Below are 23,266 nucleotides of genomic sequence, written 5' to 3'. Positions count from 1 at the left end.
TAAATAATTTGGTAGGTTCATTTCTAAGCGATTTTACATCCCTTAATGTGTACTATAGAACGGTGGTCGATATCAAAACTACATTATATGGTTTCTCTTCCGTTCAAAGATTCCATACAAATGCTATTGGCATAATAAGAGATAATGGCGTTGAGTATTTATGGTTGACAGACCGAACATTCGAATCATAGGGTCAATGAGTAACGAAAGTAGATACTAACCGAAGCTGTATATGTGCACCTATTTGACTTAATTTAGGTAAGCCACAAACCGGCAATTAGGATTAATAACAACGCAGCAATCAAATTTTTACTGTTTTTATAAATACAAGTTGTACAATTCATGCAAGTTGTGCAATACACACAAGTTATACAATATATACAAGTTGTGCAATACATACAAGTTATGCAGTACAAGGCACATTATGGTATCTACATATAGTGATGAGAGCATTGTCAGTAATATATCATTGCTCAGTATTTATAGTAATACCTACCTGTAGTAAGATATATTCTTGTCAGACCTTCACACGGTCCCCATTCGTCAGAAAATCATCGTGGTTAATTCTTAGTAAATTCGCTATAATAATACATGGCGAATTCATTTGAAGTGTACTTCTGGCATAGAATGGGCCACCTTTTCTTTCCCGTGGGTGTCGTAAGAGGCCACTAAGGAAACTTAATGTTCAAGGGATGGACAGCAGCGTCCCTCTTAAAACCTCACCAAAAACCAAACTGCGGTTGCCAATCTGCCTGCCAAGCGTGGCAATGACTTATTCTTATTAATTAGATTATTATTAGACAGATTTATTCATATTATAATGTAGAAATATTCGCCTTATGATGCGTCAACTGACCCGATTTTATCCCTCACTGGTGTTCCGGGATTATAAATAATTACTATATTTATTTATTATAATGGAATTATAATTCCCTTATTATCCAAAAAAGAAACATCGTAATTATTTCCTAGTGAATTTTCGTTTATTGAAAATATAATCTCACTATATTATTATTAGTATTAAAGGAATTTTATATTAACTTTAATTTATTGTTGTATTGTTTTTATATAATAAGAGCTATTTGTAACGAATTAAAATATTAAATAATTATTATAGGAATATTCTGGTCACATCTTAATTCGTGAAAATATAACGCCAATAAAATCTCACTATATTAAGTGTGCCAGCCATGCAATTCAATTGTTTTTATAGTATTTTTACTTGCGTTAAATAGATTACTATCTATTCATTATGTCTGACTAGGCTATCAAATATCTTCATGAGTTTTTGAAAGACGTAATCCGATTAGTTACACTGTGCACAGGTATTGTTCGTTGCCAGTATAGCTTTTGTTTTCTACCAATACGCACATCTTACGTGAAAAAAAAATTTGTAATGTAAAAGGCGGTGAAAATTATAATGTCTGGATATTTAATATTCTTTTCATTAATATGTATTGGGTAAGTGACAAAAAATATTATAAATTACACAGTTATCAAATAGTGATACAAACAAAGACGGTATTGATAAGCATGGGTTAAACGGGTCCCAAAACTCCCAAACGAATCTACGAAATATAAGATAAAAGACTTAACGCTCTGGCCGTATCTGACCATTATGGTATCATTTCATTTCCGATTACATTAATTAATATACAGAAAATACTAATTACTTATATCATGTACGCTTGTGTCCTTAAGTTGAACCTAAGTACGTACGACTTGATGTAATTTTATCCGAGATTTAGACGCTGATCAGGACCAAGGCTACACTGCCCTTACGCCGGTTAGACGGTGAGCTCGCGGCAGTCGGCGCGGTGCTCTCGGCCCACCACCATGCTAGACGAGGAGCCCCCCCTTCCGCCCCCTTCCCCGACAACCCCGCGTTCCGGGCCCTCGCGTCTCCGACGCACTCTACGTTCGCTTCGCTCGCCGTTCCGCTCTGGCTCGCCCTTCCACACTGGCTCGATCAAGCGCACTGGTTCTACTAAGTCCTGTGCGTCAGACGGCGACACTACGAGCGACGAACGCACGATGCGCAAACGGAATAAAAAGCATCGCGATGCTACCAGCGACGCCTCTCAGAGCACCGATAGCTCTCCTAATAACGATAAAAGGAAAAAAGACGGTGGAAGTTTTTTACGTAGGATGAGTAGTATAGGTAAAAGACGTGCAGAGTCGACACCACCTCTATCACAATTGAGGACAGTGGAGTCAACTATAGAAACTCCGACTCCCCCATCTGAAAAAGAAGAAAACTTCGAAAAGGATGTGTCTCCTGAAAAAGAAACTCCGGCACCTACGCCAGAGTTTACATTGGAAACAGCTTCACAATTAACGCCGGAATCCACACCAGAACGAACACCGGACGCTACACCAGAACCGGTCAGTCCAATTGCAGTAGAACATCCAGTTGCGACGCGACTATTTACGAAAGCCGCTTGGAAAAGAAACAGTGAACCTGAGATGGAAAGACCTGTAGAGGAACCGAGCCCCGAAAGTGCTTTGCGGCGACGTATTGCGTTTGTGGCTCAAGCATCTGCATGTTTATCAGAAGATCACGATGACGGAGAGAAGGGTGGGAGCGAGGTGGGGTCGCTGGAAGAGGCGGTGGCACTGGCCCGCGTTCGTCTCGCCGCGCCAGCGCCGCCCTCACCGTCACATTCACGCGACAACGATACCGAAGAGGAGGGGTGTACGGACGCGATGCCGGCGTACGGAGACCTCATCGAGCCGGACCACAAAGCCGGGAATAATGAATCGCCGGTGAGTGTTGTGTCGGTTTCGGCGCGTGCATTGCGCGCGTAACAGCCTCAGTGAGTTAAGGCTCTTCGTGCGATGCGCGCGCGCCATGACCTTCGAAGAGACGGGTGACCAGTGCTACTTAACGGTGTGTGAGTGTTGCTGTTTTGGCGCCGAGACCTCCCTGTTGGACCCAGTACGTTTCATTTCCCAATAGTTTTCAGCGGCCACAATCAACGATGCCCTTCGTGAGTACGATACGACATGCGAGCTCGCTTCCTTGTGATCTTGCTTAGTATTGCACTGCATTATGTGGCATTGGTAAATTTTTATTTGTTCAAATGCACGATAGTTAATTATGAATTTTTGTATATTATCGTAACAAAGGTACTCCTTTACTAGTTTGAGTAAAGTGTTATTTTGTTAATTGTTTTCTCAATGAATCGAGTATCAAGTAGGTACAAATATATCACGTAGCCGCGTAAATGATAATTTTGAAAACACATTTTGAACATGCACTGATCATAATCACGATTAGTATCTCGATAATATCTTCGATAATTTTACAAATAATTATATTTTTTTACATTTTGTCTTTAAATGAAATTGAAATTAATACTATTATTAATGGAATATTACAAATCTAATGTTGAAATAAGCTGTTAACGATAACAAAAATATTATGATTATTACTATGACACTGTTTATTTGTTAGAAAAAATTTGAATAACAACTATTATGGAATATTTTTAACAAATTTATAAATCTAACAGAGTGAACGCAAACTCGTTTGCCCCCTTTTACTAAAAAAATACCGTACGGTTTATAATTCAATATGATACCGACATTATACTGTTTTTGTTTTAGTTAATTAAAATTAAATGTTAGATCTATGTTAAATTTTCAAATAAAATATACATTAGTTTAAAAATATATCACTGAAAAGAAAGTTTAAAACTTAAGAGAATACGTAAATAGGGAGGTAGATACGTATAATGTATCAAACAATATTTTAAAATCGAGTTGAACTAATAAATACCTTAATATCTATAATGATAGAAGTCATATTATAATTTTTTACAATCTCTTATTAACGCCATTACCTTACAGTCTGTAATTTACTGATTCGTTGCATCATAAAAATAAGTAAATACATTATACTCGTATAATTTGCCTTTATGTTGCAGTTGCAATATAAAGATTTGCGTTTTTTTATTGTCGGGTACGATTTCTCGTTGAGGTAATATAAAAAAATCTAAATTGATTTGGCTTCTGGATTGTTCGTCCAATTATCCTGGTCAAGTAACTACTGGGAATATTTCGAGAAAGCAATGGGTATTATTGTATGGTAGTCACTGATTAATTATCATGAGGTACCTACTCGTATAAGTAACTAGTTATTCTTCGCGACTTTTCTCCTCGTCATTCTGCGTATAAATTATTTATTTATTTATTCAGTGTACCAAATTTTATTACAGAAATTTGTTTAGTGATTGTAATGTACGGAGATTGTTAGCGAAATTGTATTCATTTATCAAATTGAGTTTGTTATTATAAGTATTTAAAATTTATGCTTATTTTTATAATTTATATATGTGTGTGTGTGTGTGTGTGTGTGTGTGTGTGTGTGTGTGTGTGTGTGTGTGTGTGTGTGTGTGTGTGTGTGTGTGTGTGTGTGTGTGTGTGTGTGTGTGTGTGTGTGTATAACGATTTATGTTTGTCGCTTTCGACAAATATTTTATTTCGACTGCAACCGTCATAGTGTTTCGTCACAAATTTTTTACTGAGTTTTTTTCCACAAATAATAATTGAGGAAAAACTTTAATTAATGTGACTGATTTGTATCGATTTTATTTTTACAAATTATATGTGTTTGTGTCAATTTTAACTCATTTGATCGATTTAGGTGTAATCAATACTACATAAAAAAGTAATCGATTGGATTACATGGTGGTGAACATAAATATATAATACTTTGTGAATAAACTATTTAAAATCTTAACAACTTTAAAATTTATTTATGGTAGTAATAATTTTTTATCACAAAAAGATAACACCAAATACATTAAAATTAATATAATTTATGGACATTATTATATATGAATGAAATTAGTTATCAAAATTGTACAAGAAATGGCAAAGCTATCGCGTAGTGTACGTTACCAAAAACTCAAAATGAATTTGGTAAAAATATAGACAAATTGATTTTTAGTGATACTATGATGATGATGATGATTATAGTGATTTTTAGATTATTGAAACTGAAATAAATACATATATATTTGTACTTGTAGATACAATAAAGTGCAAGAGCTCTTTTTGTATATTTGAATGCGCTAATCTCAACTAATCGAATCTCAAACAAACGGAACTATCAGTCGACTATCAGATTTCAAAAATTGTTTTTGCATTTTATAGAACATTCCTTGATGAAACTATTAAATGTCACGATACGATTACGTACAAAGTCGCGAGATACAGTTAGTGTTATTATTTATTTATTATGAATGAAGATTAATTTTTTTCTTAAAAATAGCGTTACAAACAAACGCAATACTAGACAAGCTTACCATTTCGAAGTAGCGTTTAGAAAAGTTATATAAATGAGTATTACTATTCTGGACTATTATTACAGTAAAAACTGCGCAATTTAAGATTAAAAAACACGAGATTCAATATTCAATATTTCACACGTATTCAATATTTTTGTAAAAACAGTTAAGATTCTTGCCAACTTTTGGCTGTACATATCTATTTGACGGTAGAATAGAAAAAAAAAAAATACGTGCATAAAGATTTTGATGAAAGGAGATTCTCGGGTCAATTAAAAATACTTATATTACAATTTAATTGTTCTTTATTTGTCACTGTTTTATATTTTTACTAGTATTATAAATGTGAAAGTGAGTTTGTTCGTCGTACCAATCGCTGTGAATTTTCGTATACATCTACTACATGGGTTGGAGTAAGATATAGGCTACTTTTATGCCGGCCATTAAACATATACTAGTCACGCGGACGAGGTCATGGGTAAAAGCTAAGTTTTTTTATAGTTTAGTTAAATATATCTTTCATTAAAAAATAAAGAAAAACATACAATTAATTAAAAAAAAAAACTCTGCATGAGAGTTTCTGTCCCACTTGTGTTTATGCCGCTGAGGAGTATACCAGAGTAGACTTTGCACAAAAGTCGATTGCTTGGGTACCTCTGTCCCAATCGTGTTTCAACCGTGAAGCAGTTGTGTTTGCATGGCTGTGTTTCGGTTTGAAGGGTGGGATATGGCGTAAATTTACTGGGTACAGAGGAATAACACCTGAGTCCTCAGGAATGGCAACGCATGGAGGGTATCATGGGCGAAACAGTATACTCTGTTATGTCCATGGTACTGCTCATGTCTATAGACGACGGTTACCACTTTCCATCAGGTGGGCCGTCAGCTTGTTTGCCATTCTAAGTTGTATAAAAAAAAAAAAAGTTGTCCTGGCATGGTTGTATTTCTGTTTGAAAGTTGGGATATTGCAGTAAAATTACAGGGTACGGAGGTATAAAATCTTATTCCCCATTGTGAGTAATACCCTATTAGTGCAAGTTCCCTCTGGAAACCGTCGTGGTTATTTCCTGACGAATTTTTGACTTATAACTGACCTGCTTTCATCCTCACTGGTGCCCTGCTAGCGTGTACTGATAGCGCAAGCAGGGTTACCATTCTATTTTCACCTATCGTAACCTTTAAGAAAAGAGCATATTCCTTTTTAAAAGGCTGGCAGCACATGGGTGCTCATGGGCGGTGCTAGTCATTTGCCATCAAGTGAGCTGTATGCTCTTTGTCCTCTCTGTTATATAAAATAAAATCTTAATCCTCTGGTGTGTGCAACGCATGAGGGCTACATGTCCGTAATAGTTATTATTATAATCGTGTATATTTACACGTATTGTCGTATCTAAATGTTATACATGATAATGATAAAATGCCTAGGTGTTTGCTTATCAATTCGTCATAGTTTTTCATATGTGTACATAGAATAAGATAGGAACTACCTAGCTTGTTTACTTGAGTATTTTTTTTTTCGATGGGTGAAAATGGTATGGTAACCCCGCCTGCGCTAACGGGATACGCTGGCGGAGCACCAGTGAACGGTGATAAATGAGAATGAAAGCAGGTCAGTTAGCCCATCATGATAAATTCATCGGGAATTAACCATGATAGTTTCCAAGGAGAACCGCGAGGAGGTCGACCTGGTTGGGTATATTGTTAGCAATGGGATTCTCAGTCTCCATTACTAACAATCCCTTTCCCCCCAATTACTTGAGTATTAGGAATGGGTAATAGACCAATATCTATATACTGTGGTTACGATATCTATTTAGTGATTTAATAACAGATATGTTATATCGGTTATTCTATATAACCTATTAATGCGATTGTTTATAACGAAACGATGGATTGATGAATGTTTGTTACTCTTTCACGCAAAAACCACTGGATGAATTTAAATGAAATTGGTTACAAGGTTAGGTGTTATATGCCAATTTAGCACATTTTTATATTATTATTTTATCAGCCGTTAACTGTATGCTGTTGAACATAGGTCTCCCCCATAGGGGGGGTTTTAGCAGTAGTTGCCACGCTTGGCAGGCGGGTTCGCAACCGCAGTTAGGCTTTGGTGATGTTTTAAGAGGGACACTGCTGCCCGTCCTTCGACTATTAAGTTTTTTTTTATACAACTTAGAATGGCAAACAAGCTGACGGCCCACCTTATGGTAAGTGGTAACCGTCGCCTATAGACATGAGCAATTCCATGGATATAACAGAGTATACTGTTTCGCCCATGATATCCCCCATGCGTTGCCATTCCTGAGGACTCAGGTGTTATTCCTCTGTACCCAGTAAATTCACGCCATATCGCACCCTTCAAACCGAAACACAGCCATAAAAACACAGCTGCTTCACGGTAAAAACACGAATGGGACAGAGGTACCCAAGCAATCGACTTTTGTACAAAGTCTCCGTCTCCATTAGTCGCTTCTGACGACACCTATGGGAAAAGAACGAGTGACCTATTCTATACCGGGATCACATGGCAACTTAGCACATAGGATCTTTATATGTAATATTTGTCAGATCCGTCAGTATTCTACGACTGTGACGATATGTTGATACACACAGCTGCAGCTAATATTTAAGTGAAGAACCCGATCGAAATTAATAAAGATCGGATATCTAGTACGGGCGATATCAAAATAATTGACGAGCGTTTTTCCGCCATTAATGTCTACAGAAACCTAAAATATAGATATCAGGGGGAGAAGAGATTGTTAGTAATGGGGATTAGTAGCCCCATTGTTAGCAATATGCCCTGTCAGGTCGACCTCCACGTGGCTCCTCCTGGAAACCATCATGATCGATTTATTGTTGGCTTCGTCACGGTGGGCTAACTGACCTGCTTCATCCTTACCTATCATCCCTCACTGGTGCCCCGCCAGTGTATACCGATAGCGCAGGCAAGGTTTTTTTTTGATGGGTCAAAATGGTATGGTAACCCCGCTTGCGCTAACGGGATACGCTGGCGGGGCACCAGTGAAGGGTGATAGATGAGAATGAAAACAGGCCAGTTAGCCCATCATGATGAATTCATCAGGAATTAACCATGATAGTTCCCAGGGAGAACCGCGAGGAGGTCGACCTGGTTGGGTATATTGCTAGCAATGGGATGCGCAGGCGAGGTTACTATTCCATTCTCATCTATTTAAAAAAAGGTAGAATGCCGCGAAGATGATATATAGATATCATACTAGATAGAGTACTTCATGACCTCGACAATGTTAGAAAGTCAAAGGTATATCACGTTCCGCGATGATAATTCCTAGTCTTGTCACTTCAGTTAAGTCTGAGGCCGCCATTCGTGCATGTCTGATATGTGATACCTGAGCTGGACTCACCGCAGCCTCGCGGTTCCAACGGTTGTGCAATGCGCATTCTAGTGTTAATAATTGTCATTCTCCATGAGGTATATTACCTTACTTTAACATTCTATTAAAATCCCAGTATTGGGCATACCTCTTTTATTATAAGTGGGCGTGATTAGCCAACTACTATGCGCACGCTATCAAGTAACTGAATACATTATTTATCTATCTTCACCCCTGGGAACTATCATGCTGAATTGTAGATGTACTCATCACGATGGGCTAATTGACCTGCTTTTCATTCTCAGCTATCATCCTTCACTAGTGCACCGCCAGCGTATACTGTTAGCGCAAGCGGGGTTACCATTCCACTATCATCCTTTAAAAAAATCCCAACTATCGGTATTCAAAAGTGTCAACCTATATTTTTAAGTGCCAAGATTCGACATTTCGGACTCTAAATAGGAGGCTCATAAAGAACTTGTGTACAAAGCCGTAAAAAATATAGATAAAAATCGGTATTGCGCTGGCAGAACACCAGTGAGGGTTGATAGGTGAAGATGAAAGCAGGGTCACCAGAGGAGACTTTGTATATTACGAGTATTTATCCATCTAGCGAGATTGTGATAAACAATATCGATCTAGCAAAATAAAAATCGCGGGATAACAACGTCAATAACACAAAAAATGCGAGCACGCCGAAATCGCGGGGTGCGTAAAATTAAACTAGTACATACTGCACGCGGAAATCGCGATATGCCCGGTCAGAGAGTTAACTGTGCACTGTTAAACATAAATTTCTTCCATAGACTGCCACCTGCATCCATCAGTAGGTAGGTAATTTACGCTAATAATATCATCATCAGCTTTCAAATATCCACTGCTGAACATAAGCCTCCCTTTTAGTGGGTTTTGCAAGTAGTTACCACGCTTGGCAGGCGGATTATCAACTGCAGTTAGTCTTTAGAGATATTTTAAGAGGGACGCTGCTGCCCATCCCTCTCCTTTGCTTTGTCGCCTCTTACAACATCCGCGGGAAAAAAGGGGTGGCCTATTCTACGCCGGGACGGCACGGCTACGCCATGCTAATAATATATTTTATGTAAAATAAAACACTGTTTTTTCTATCGTATTGGGAGAAACTCGCCTAATGCAACTATATACTTAGTTAAGTAATTCACTGCAAAATACGACATCCGCAGGCAACGAGCCTTTTAGTGACTGACGTTTCTTTTTCTGTTACTTCGACAATCGATATTTTTTGTCGCGGGCAACACTGGTTGAATGAACTAGTGTCATTTTAAATGTCTTGCCGAAATCGACCTAACGGTTAGGTCGGCGGTTCTTAAACTTTCGAATTCACGAACTCGTGAACTTTTTTATGGTATCTCACATCAAATGAAAATAATTAAAAACATTTTACATTTTATTTTATTAACCTATCAACATATTATTTATTAATTAGAACATTATATATACATATATATTAATACAAATATACCATAAATGAAGTGAGAAAAACATTTCGAAACATTTTGACAATAATTTTTAAAAACTTTTACAACATTATTCAGAGATAAAATTCGTCGTAATTTATTTTTCTATGTAGCTATCGAAAGGATGTTTTTGGCAGTATAAGTAATATATTTCTATCTTTTATAGTTTAATCGTATTGAACCTATAAATATATTTTTTTTCCCGGAATATTTCTAATAGACGGCCTTGACAATGAAAGACATTTATAGAATTTATGCCCAAATACAGTAATATTTAGTTGGTCTCGACTATGCTTAATTATTAAAATATATAAAAATATAAAAGTATCTAACTAACTAGCTATTAATTTGACTAAAATAACACTAATACATCGGGACCCACTTTAGGAACCGCTGGTTAGACAATTTTCGAAGCGTGACGAAAGCGTACAATACTCATATATGAGCATAATTTTGTATACTTATTACTTTATAACTACTTTATAACGCTTTCACTTTTCTACACTAGAAACCACATTGTCTATTTACTAAGTGAATTTAGATTATAAACGTACGCCGGATGGCATAGTAAACTTATCTATATCGTAAAACAAAACAAACTAAACACAGCATAAAGATATATAGTCGCTTCTGTAATATAAACTGGCAGAATGAATAAACATACAGAGTATATAAACATACTATTTCCACAAAAAAAAAAAAACAAAACACACTTCAATAGTGGCCAGTTATTTTGATTTAAAAATTAAACTTTTTTTAATTAACCTATTTTTATATAATTTCTACGGAACTAATTTGAAAGTATATCCTTTCAGATAAAATAAGAATTTTACAATTCGGTTTATTAGTGATGGAGTGTTAAAGTTACAAACGTAGAAAAAAAATACAACATAATGGAGATCCGCCTTCTATTTTTAAATTCTTTTAAAAAAGATGAAAATTGGATAATATTTAATCCTTACTAATATTATAAATGTAAAAGCGAGTTTATTTGTTTGTAACAGCTTAACCAATTAAAAACTAGTTTTAGATATATTCATACTAGCTTTTATCCGCGATTTCGTCCGCTCGACCGGGATATTTTTACTGATCTGGGTAAAAGTCTTATGTACTATATGTCATATATATAGTCCTATGTGTCATTTCATGTAGTGCATGTATACCAAATTTCATAGTAATCGGTTAAGCCGTTAAGTCGTTATAAAGTAACAAAAAAACAAACTCACTTTCACATATAATATTAGTAAGGACAATAGGATTAGTAGCAAGTAACATTGTAATTTTTTTATCATAATATTCATTCAATAATGAACTGGTTTTTATTTATATTTAATTACAAATAATTATGTAAACTAACATGATCTTGACCACGTACGGGTTTTTTTTTTTGTATTATTGTTATTTATTGAATATATGCCATTTGTAAATAAGTAGTAGATGTAGCATCAATGTTCTTAACCGCAGTGAAATTTTTGGGCAATTACGACCATCTATTAGATATGGTATGGGTCTCACAGTGTATTTTATATCTAACTACTGTCAATAAATTTATTACGGAATAAACCAGTTTATTGATTACATACATTAAGGAGTGCGAATGACAAATACTTGTCTGTTGTTATCAGGTGCCCGATAAGAATGTTTGTTCCACTTTAACTCACTTCATAAATAAACGGTGATCGGACCAAGTGGATAGTTTTATCTTGTCGTCTGGCTGTTTAACTTGAATTCTTTAGCCGTGTCCGGTGTTATAATTATACAATTTGTGTTTTTTTCTTTATCTTTGTTATTGGAATGTGGTGTTCTAATTACAATTGAATTACATTTAATAAAAATAAAAAAAATATATAAATACGAAATTCAAATTGTTGCCGATGATGTGCTCTAATTGCATTTATTAAAAAATATAATTCGAAATTTGAATTGGTAACGATGTGCTCGTGGCGTTGAGTGTTTATAGTGCGATGTGGAATATCTTATTCGAGAATAATCCATACAGTTCGAGCGATTTAATTTATTGAACATATTTTTGTGTTTCTTGACAAATTAAGATTAGAAATCTTCGTATTGGAACGAAGATGTCACCGAAGCCTAAGCCTAATAATACAAGCGTGAGTATTTGTTTCAATATAGAATTTTTACTAAAAAAAGAAACGTGTTTTAGTGTATTTTGATAAAATTGTGAAATTTTTTTGATTAAGTTATAAACAATTTAACCTAATATATGCCATATTAAAAAAAGTATTATTAATTTGGAGTTGACAAACTTTAGATAAATGTAAATCACAACCTATGCTCTTTTTAAATTGCTATTTAAATTAAATGGTTTCGTCATAAAAACAAGTGGTATTAGTTTTATTTTCTGAGAATTTAGAATTTTTGTTTTATATTCCAATAATATTATATGGTTACGTTTCGTAATCGAAAGAACTGAAAACCAATGGAAATCATTTCCGAAAAATTTAAGAAAATAATCAATCGTCTTCGTTTAAAATCACGTAATCTATGATATTATGTGTAAATAATAGCAATGTAATATACGTATTAAATCAGCTGTGTAAGATTAATGCCCCAAGTGTACGAAAACTACCTACGAAGATACACGCGTTTTAGGATTTTCACGGGTCGTGTGGATCGTAAAATTTCAAAAATTAAAAATGATTAATTGTATAGCTATGGTGCATTTCCGGTGGGAAAATAATCTGCCATTTGATTCAGTCATTCATCTGAGTCAGCTGCATTCATTTTGATCAATCTATCTATTTAATTCATCATTGCTGATGGCGAAAAAAATGTAATCACTCATTTTGATATCACTCATATCAGGCGGATGTTTGTATTAATTTCGATCGGGTTCTATATTTCATGTATTCTATACTTCACATTTTTCACGTAGTGACTCAATTTATGGGTGTACCCGAAGGCTCCCACTGAAAATCAGCGCTGTAGTCTATTAACTGTCGCACAATGCTGAGCGGACTTTTTGACAAACAATAGGTTGCATTTCTGAGAATACCTGTATGATTTATAACGATGTATAGTAGTTGACTGGTGGTCTACCAGTGGTAGAGAATGCCATCAGGCATTAAGTCCGCCCTGTAGATATATTTTAATGAGTGCAAAGGTATAAATAAATAAATAACCAGAGGGAGACTTTGTACAAAAGTCGATTGCTTTGGTACCTCTGTCCCATTCGTGTTTGCATGGCTGTGTTTCGGTTTGAAGGGATATAGCGTGAATTTACTGGGTACAGAGGAATAACACCTGAGTCCTCAGGAATGGCAACGCAGGGGGGGTATCATGGGCAAAACAGTATACTCTGTTATGTCCATGGTACTGCTCATGTCTATAGGCGATGGTTAACACTTTCCATCAGGTGGGCCGTCAGCTTGTTTGCCATTCTAAGTTGTATAATACATAAAAATAAATAAATACCTGTAAGCCTACTGTTTTGTTAAATAACCGTTATTATTATTTTTTTATCTGTTATAGTATCGATTAATGGATATTGTAACTACAATAATAGGTATAGTTATATATTATCTATGTATTTTTAGTACTTATATAAATATATTCAAATAGTTAATACCTACATATGCGTATTCAATCAAACATGCCTCCTACTGAGTTCTGGAGCAATTAATATTTCTGTTGTCATTAATAGTCAATTGTCTTCGTTGATTGCCTTGTTTGAATTTAGATAATTATTTCCATTCAATATAGTCATATGAATACGAATACTTAGTACCTTTGTAGATACTTTGTAGATAGGTTCTTCAAAAGGAGGGTAAAGAGATTTCTTCAGGGTCGGCAACGCACGCGTAATACCTCTGGTACTGCAGGTGTTCATAGGCTACGGTAACCACTTACCATCAGGCGGGCCGTATGCTTTTTTGCCACCACAGTGGTATAAAAAAAAAGATACTAAGTATACCTTTTACAAAGTACTATTTTTTTATGCAACTTAGAATGGAAAACAAACTTACGGCCCACCTGATAGAAAGCGGTAACCGTCGCCTATAGACATGAACAGTAGCATGGACATAACAGAGTATACTGTTTTGCCCATGATACTACCCAAGCGTTACCATTCCTGAAGATTCAGGTGGTAATCCTCTGTACCTTGTAAATTCATTGCCATATCCCACCCTTCAAACCGAAATACAGCCATGCAAACACAATTGCTTCACGGTAGAAACACGAATGGGACAGAGGTTTTTTTGTACAAAGTCTTCCTCTGGTAAATGAATATTAATAATAATCTACTAAATACTAATATTTTGTTATTATATGAAATAGTTTCTACTACAAAAACACAGGAAACGCCATTTTGGAATTTAACATTACATACCTATGTTACTACAAATATGATCAAATATTGCGTTTAGGTGATTTATTAATATATTTTTTTATGTATTTAATTTAGCTCATGAAATATGAAGGTTTCTGATGAACATAATATCTGAGTCACTCAACATAGTATTCTTATTTATTTATCTTTCTTTTTTTTACCTTATAGCGCTTTAATGGCTTAACGAATACCTATGAAATTTCGTAAACACGTATTGTAAGGGACGGAGAAGGATATAGGCTACTTTTTATTCCAGTCAATAAACATATCCCAGTCACGTGGACATGTCGCGGGTAAAAGTTTGAATAAAATAGTTTTTTTTTTTAATTCCAAAAGGTAAATGCATATAGAAAATTCACTGCGCGAACAACGTCACGAACTCGCGAGTACAACTGGTGTACCTTGTCAAAAACATACAGAATTATTTGTTTATTATTCGTTATGATTATGCATGATTAAATTGGGCATCTGTGTACCATTTCGACTAGTACGAGACCCTAAATAAGTGGGTCTCCAATGAAATCGGCGTAAGTCCATTGAATACATATTCGGTCAAACAATCTTTGGCATGCTAGCCTTGACTTCTTTTGGGGGGAAATCACGTAGCTCACTTTCCATTTCTATTGACAATTATTTTTATTCTAACTAGAGGTGGGTAATATGTTTTTTTATATACAATTTAGAATGGCAAACAAGCTGACGGCCCACCTGATAGAAAGCGGTAACCGTCGCCTATAGACATGAACAGTACCATGGACATAACAGAGTATACTGTTTCGCTCATAATATCCCTCCATGCGTTACTATTCCTGAGGACTCAGGTGTTATTCCTCCGTACCGAGTAAATTTACGCCATATCCCACCCTTCAAACCGAAATATATATATATATATATATTATAGATACAATATCTATATATTGTCCCCGTAACAGATATATGAAATGTCAGTTATGCAATATATTACATTGAAATGAAAATTTTAATCGAAATTAATATAAATAGCTGATTGATATGGACAATATCGAAATGGGCAGTGATTTTTATTTCTGACATTATTATCCGGAGGAATTCAATATATAGATAATTATTTATTTATTTATAGCAAGGCAACAGATTACAAATTAATACATTTATAAAATAAATATTACCTAAAACGGTATTAAATTTGCTCTCCAATAACTGCTCTGCATAACATTCGATATTATATACATTAAAAGAACTACGGCTATAAATTTAAAGTAACAAATTAGCAGCCTTAATGTAACATTGCAAGGATTGTTGGAAAATATAAAGCTCCTTGCATACATTATTATATTTTCTGCACATGCGGATAATTGAATTGTGATACGATACATTATTATTACAAATCGGTATATAAAATAATTTTTGTATTCTTTTATTACCTGTACGAAATGAAACAAGGCTCAACAATGTGCTACTGTCCCATTTATAATTTATTATTTTATAGAGAGTAATGAAATCAGACATGGATCTTCTATTTATTTTGATTTATTTATTTATATATATTTCTATTTTCTACTGAAACAATACCGATATTTACCACATATAATTATAATATCTTATTAAATTATATAGATTATTGTAATTTCCGCTTGCTCATATCTAGTAAATTATCACTTATAAAATTTCATTTCATTTCACACACTTTTATTCTACGAGTATAGTTTTTTTTAGAGTTATTGGGTAAGTACATGATAAATTACTCGCACGGATAATATTTTTTTAAGAACGAAATGTCATGATACAAGTACTGTTTATCCTACTAATTTTTCTTTTTTATTTTAAAGTTTCCTCTTGTCGTTGCAACTAATTCATGCATTCTCTGTCAGCCAGCTCTATTCTAGGTCATATCTTTGACTTCCTTATAAAACATAACATCTAGTGTTTTCTTTATCTGTCTCATGTGGTTAATCTCAGTCTTCCCCTTCCTCTTTTGCCCTCTATTTTTCCTTCTAGTATGCTCTTTAAAAATCGGCATGTCGTATAAGGTGACCCAGAATTTTGTCTTCTATTTTGCCTATATTTTGCCTCTATCATTGTCTATAAAACATCACGTCGTACATCGTTGTGTTTGTATTAATTTTAAATTTTAAAATGCAATAGCGAAATTACTAATAAATACCTATTAATTTTAAAACAATTAAATAAAAGTTTTTTTTTAGAACAAAATATACGTATGTAAACATTAATCCATTAGTAAGAGTAAATACAAATAGTATTTACTCTTCTATATTGTTTTAGTTTTTTTACTCTATTAAGGTAAATAGGCAATTATTTGTTTTAAACAGTTTATTGTCGAATTATAATAATCTTTACTAATATGATAAATGTAAAAGTGAGTTAGTTTTTTTTTATACCACTGAGGTGGCAAACAAGCATAAGCACATCTGATAGTAAACAGTTACCGTAGCCTATGGTTGCTTCTTGGCGTTTTAACAGCATCACCGATCATTATGAAATTAGATATATAGATACTATATGGGATGAAGAAGGACCTAAGTTACTTTACTGGAAGTGAACATATTTATGAGTATAAAGTTGTGGGTATAAGCTAGTATTGGATAATCTATAAATTTTAGTATAATAGTGTGCGTTCATCAAGCCAGAAAAACTTTTGTTATACAGACAAAAAGAGGTTTGCTAAAACATTTATTCAAATTTTTTATATATAACACTTGTTCCAGTCTCAAGCGTCCGCCAGCGCCGAAAGACGAGAGCACCTCTACAAAATTCTAGTGATCGGAGAACTCGGTACCGGGAAGACATCTATCATCAAGAGATACGTGCACCAGTTCTTCAGCCAGCACTACAGAGCCACTATCGGAGTTGACTTCGCGCTCAAAGTACTAAACTGGGATGAGCACACAGTAATACGCCTGCAATTATGGGATATTGCAGGTATTTAGTTTTTTTTATTTATGATCTAGCAGAAATCCTACTTGGTTTGGGGGAATGGGATTGTTTGTAATGCTGGCAATACACCCTATCAGGTCGACCTCCACGCGGTTCCCCCTGGAAACCATCGTGGTTAATTCTAGTGGAATTTGTCACGATGGACTAACTGACCTGCTTTCATCCTCACCTATCATCCCTCACTGGTGCTCCGCCAGCGTATACCGATAGCGTAGACGGGGTTGCCATTTCATTATCACACATAAAAAAAATCTTACTAGGTAGATAGATAAATACTCTTTATTGTTTCCTCCAAAAGATTACAATAGTAAACTTATTATAGGTACAGAAAATTACAAGAAATGATCACAGTAACAAAATAATGGGCGGCCTTATTGTTAAAGGTGATCTCTTACAGGCAATCTTTCGATGAAGCGAAGTAATTACAAACAGTTCTATTATAAATGCGAATTTTTAAAGACATGTGGTTGAAAGCTTGTCACTCTTTCACGCAAAAACTATTCAACGGATTTGGATAAAATTTCGTATACAGATAAGTTACGTAAACTACTACCGAATGCAATTATTTAGCGTGAAGGTATTTTTACTATTATTATAAATATAAAAGGGAGTTTGTTTGTCAGGAATGGCAACTCATGAAGAGTTTCATGGGCGAAACAGTATACTCTGTTATGTCCATGGTACTGCTCATGTCTATAGGCGACGGTTACCACTTTCCATTAGGTGGGCCGTCAGCTTGTTTGCTGTTCTAAGTTGTATAACAAAAAAAAAAACAAATTTTTTACTTCTTAACGCTTATTAAAGTTCAGCTAATCGTAATGGAATTTGGCATTCACGTACCTAGTATTTGCTAGGTTTTTTACCTTAGTTACTTGACATATTCCGTTCATGAAGATGATGCCACGGCGAGGTCAAATCTAGTATTTATGTAATAAATAACACAATAGTATATTTAACTTGCTTTTGTCACCTACTTTATACCCGTGGTTTTCAAAAGCAGGAAGACTACTTCTAGATGTAGTAATATATCATACACCAGTTTTTAAGTCAGACCTTCAGAAATACAAAAACCGTATTCAAATTGGTCAAGTAGTTTTTGCATGATGCTGGAACAAATATATAGTCAGGCAGACAAAATTTCTAAATATTATGGTATTGCCTTCTATTGCTTCTACTAAAACCACTATTTTTATACCTATTTGTCTTAAATATCTTTATCGTCCAGTTACAATTTTATTATATTAGTAAGATAAGATTTTTAAAAGAAGTTTTGTTGAGTCAACAAAACCAGCTCTAGTTACAGGTTACTCAATAGTTATTATATCTCATAATGCTTATCGTTGTTTTAATTTATGTATGTGTATGTATATATATATATGTATATATTTCATATGTATTAGTTTATCCATATATATTAAAAGTAATGTTTATGTATTATATATGCATTTCTTATGTGTGTATTATATTTATATTGTGTATTGCCTTAATGTGTTACTATAGTTGTCACATATTTTTCACCACATCTGCCCTTCATACGCTTTCTGTTTTTACCCAATGGTTAGCTGGTAGAGAATGCCATATGGCATTAAGCTCCCCATTTGTACAAAATTTTACTGTGCAATAAAGAATAAATAAATAAATAAGATATTTAACTAGTGTATTTAAAATCATAAAAAAAGGTTTATATTCATATTAATACTTTATTATCTTTGAAAATAGTAGATAATACTAATTGTATTGTCTACTATTCTCATTATCGTATATAATATTGTATATCTATGTATAAGTATATTTGTTAATTATATATATTTATTAATATCTATATATAAATAAAAATCAATTCCCGAATGTATGTAAGCGCTTCACTTCGGAACGGCGGCTGTTTAGCTTATTCTTTTTTGTTATATTCATAATTGTCACGACAAGGTTTGTATGAAATAAAATGTTGGTAAAATCGTATGAAAAATGAAGTATTTGGGTTAAATATTCTTCATATAAAAAGTGTGAGAGTGAGTAAGAGGGAAGATTTGGTCTTATTTCTTCATTAGTATACTGCGCAAAACGGGGTTGGACAGCTAATATTATAAAAAAAAAATAGTATAATATGTATGTATATCAATTAATACTAGTACCGCATTTGAGCATTCTAACACTTCCCTAAGGTTGACTGGGAGAATGCTTTTAGCATCAAATCCTCCTTGTACTAAGTATAAAATAAATAAAATAAAAAAATTAAAGGAATTAAAATAGAAATAATGTGCTTATACATACAAGTGACTACACAGTTTCACGGTCTCTTTGGCATGAAACGATTCGCTCAAGACTTTCTCAGCGGCCTGTTCACGTAGGCATCGTAGGGCTAGGCCGTGCCACGTGCACGGCGTATTGTAATGAACTACGTGTATATAATTTGTTCACGTGATATACTTAAAGACGTCATCAAATGGCGTTATTGCCTTCAAACGTAAATGGTGACGACATCAAATTGTCTCTGCCATAAATATAATGCGATTTAACGATAATAGTTTCACAGAATAGATGTTTCATTTTTGTTACTATCTTGTTATCTTGTTGCTTTCTGTGACTTCATCTGCGTGGTAAGGATATATTGATTAACCGGGTTTTTTATTTTTTTATTTTTAAACTTACTTTAAAAGGAAGAGATTCTCAATTCAGTCGTATTATTTTTTATGTTTGTTACCTCATGACCCTGTCAGTTGTAAACCGATTTGGATTTTTTTTGTTTGAAAAGATATATTTAGAGATTGGTCCCAAAAAAAATTATTAAAATAGGGTCAGTAGTTTAGTTTTGAAATGAAAATAACTGGTTTGGTCCCAATTGAAGACGGTTTTTTTTTGTGGAATTCTAAATTCTAAATTATTGTTCCTAATACATTGTGTTGCTGACTTTCTGGCAGTCATTACATTGCATAACTTTTTTTTTTATTTTACGTTCTATTATTTACTCTTATAATAAACGTCTTAGTAATAACATTTAGTGTTAGAAGTGACCAAAATTAATGATTTACGCTCATTCTAAAAAAATATAAATATTTATGTATATTTTATATAAAGTTTAATTTTAAATAAATGTCAAAGACGGAGAAATTATTATGTAAGGCTTTATAAGTTATTTCTTAGACGTTGATCATAATGTGTAAAAAATAAAACACAAAATAAAAAGAAATATAAAAAAGGTATGCAATGTGATGGCTGCCAGTACGTCAGCTACACAATAGGAACTCCTTTGTTATGTTATTCAAAATGTCACACTGTCAGAACGTCATACGTATATTAGACATTTTGAATTAAAAAAAGATGGACGATCTGAATAGAGCTTTCACTTTATTGTTTTTCCTTTTAACAGTTGTATTTTCTTTTATATTTTTTTCGTTAGTCATTGTGATTCAATATTGATTTATAGAGTAGAAGTAATTTTTATAGGCCATTGGCATGAGAAATTTGCTATGATACGTTTTGACGAATCAGAAGTTTTTTGGTACGCTTTATATAATTATATTGTTTTGGCGTCTATTGCTGTACTACGACGGGTTATGTTCAAAAATAAATGTTCTAAAATATTTCCCATGTACAGAAATCGTCTAGTATATAAATAAATATATACATTTGTTAGATATCATTGACCTTCCTTACATTGTACAATTAGATAAAATTAATCTGCATATTTATGATATTTGAGAGCGAAATTTAATGTTTACTCTTCAAGTAGTTATTGTTTTATATTGCGTTCTATTTATCTGTTGTATATTTCACACATTAAATGTGGTCCTGCTTCGATAACTTTCGCTTGTTTATGTTGACTTATAACGTGACGGATTTAAGATTATTTGCCAGGAGTGAGCGGCGGGAAAGGGGGGGAGGGGGTGTGTTCGTTTGTTACCATTTATTGTACAATAAAGTCCTAAATTATTACATAGGGGGACTTATCCCATAAAAGAGAACGTCTGGATCGATTTAGCTATTTTAACCTACTTCACAAAATAAAGAAGATTTCAATTCGTTTGTAATTTTTTTATATTCCTTATCTCACAACTCTGTCATTTATAAACCGATTAGATGTTTTTTTTATTTAAAACGGTATATTTATAGAATTGTCTTATAATTTTTTTTTATTAAAATCAGTTTTGTAGTTTTGAAAGCGAAATAGCCAGTTTTATCAGGTCGTTTTTATTGTAGAACAAAATTTTAAATTATTTTCAAATATCCTAAATTTTTAAACAGGCCAAGAGCGTTTCGGCAACATGACTCGCGTGTACTACAAGGAGGCTGTAGGCGCCTTCATAGTTTTCGACGTGTCACGCGCGGCAACATTCGACGCAGTCGTCAAGTGGAAGAACGATTTGGACACTAAAGTACAGCTGCCCGATGGTTCATCTATACCGTGTATACTACTGGCCAATAAGGTTTGTAATTAGAAATAATAGGCTTTTTCATGCAATTCTGAATGGCAAACAAGGTAACGGCATCGCTATGAAATTTGGTGTAGACGTACGTAGACAGAGGCTAATTTTTATCGCGGTCAGTAAACATATTCTGGTAATGCGATTTAATAAGATGTTTCGTCAAAGTCAGCAACACGCGTACTGCTTCTGGTATTGCAAGCGTCTATAGGCTACTGCTTACCATCAGATGGACCGAAGCTTGTTTACCATCTCAGTGATATAAAAAACGAGGTCACCGGTAAAACATAGTTTGTTTCTATAAATGAACAAAAAACAGCAGAGGAAAGAAAATCTTCCTCTGGTGGTTTTTTTTTTCAGACAAAAGTCGTTTGCTTGGACCTCTTACACCTCTGTTCCATTCGTGTTTCTACCGTGAAGCAGTTGTGTTTGCACTGAATGTACAGGATACAGAGGAAAACACCTGAGTCCTCAAGAATGGCAACGCATGGGGGGTATCATGGCCGAAATAGTATACTCTGTCTCTCCATGGTACAGCTCGTGTCTGATGAAAATATCGCCTATGCGACGGTTACTACTTTTCATCAGGCGGGCCGTCAGCTTGTTTGCCACTCTAAGTTACATAAAAAAAAACATATCCCGGACACGCGGATGAAGTCGCAGAGAAAAGCTAGTATTTACATAATTCATTAGTATGCATGCGAATATTAATATTGAAATATTACAGTTATAAAAAATAAACATATATTAATTGTGCGAGATTTTAGAGGTAAAAGATTAAGGATCAAACAAAAGCTTAAAAAAAATTCAACAAACAGATGGTTTGTTTTTGAACGTTTTTCAATTTTAAACACTCCATCTAGGTGTGTACGATCTATATTTCATGAATACTTTTTTATTTTCCAGTGTGACCAGCAAAAGGAGGGCATAGTGAACTCACCCACGAAGATGGACGAGTATTGCAAGGAGAAGGGATTCGCTGGATGGTTCGAGACCTCCGCGAAGGAAAACATTAATATAGAAGAGGCGGCACGCTCATTAGTTAATAAGGTATGTGTTTCCATATATTTTTATGCTATTTAGAAAAAAAAACAGGCCGATGACCCAATAGAATGATGGAAAGCGGTAACGGTAGCCTATAGATAAAAACTAGGCATAGGTAAATGAATACCTTTCCGTTGAGTTCCTATGAACATTGATGATGCAAAAAAGGCCATCACCCATTTCAATATCATCCATATCAGTCGGGTATCTATTGTCGAATACGTTAAAAGTTTTATATTCTTAACGATATTGTATTGTGTCTCATAGATATTGTAACACAGAGTACACTGTGATGCCCAGAGTTCACTGTGATATGTATATATTTAATAAATGATGATAAAGTGGTACACTCGCCTATGCTAATGGTATA

The 23,266-nt window shown here is 34.2% G+C and overlaps 1 protein-coding gene across 8 annotated transcripts in view; it reads left to right on the top strand.

The window, feature by feature from the left end:
• The window catches only part of LOC113518330 (ras-related protein Rab-32), a 31,499-nt gene that overhangs the window by 5,385 nt on the left and 2,848 nt on the right, over positions 1-23,266 (top strand). For 2 of the 8 annotated variants that reach the window (XM_026903196.3, XM_026903198.3), the window contains exons 2-4: positions 17,203-17,416; positions 21,674-21,855; positions 22,759-22,902. In XM_026903196.3, coding sequence (XP_026758997.2) covers positions 17,203-17,416; positions 21,674-21,855; positions 22,759-22,902 — 540 coding nt within the window. The other 6 variants (XM_052892886.1, XM_031913128.2, XM_026903197.3 and 3 more) reach the window with 6 other exon arrangements.

This window comes from Galleria mellonella, unplaced genomic scaffold, assembly GCF_026898425.1.
Source record: "Galleria mellonella isolate WM207_F2 unplaced genomic scaffold, CSIRO_AGI_GalMel_v1 utg171, whole genome shotgun sequence".
Lineage (NCBI taxonomy): Eukaryota > Metazoa > Arthropoda > Insecta > Lepidoptera > Pyralidae > Galleria > Galleria mellonella.
The sequence above is the reverse complement of the archived record's forward strand: the minus strand, read 5'-3'. Positions and strand labels throughout refer to the sequence as shown.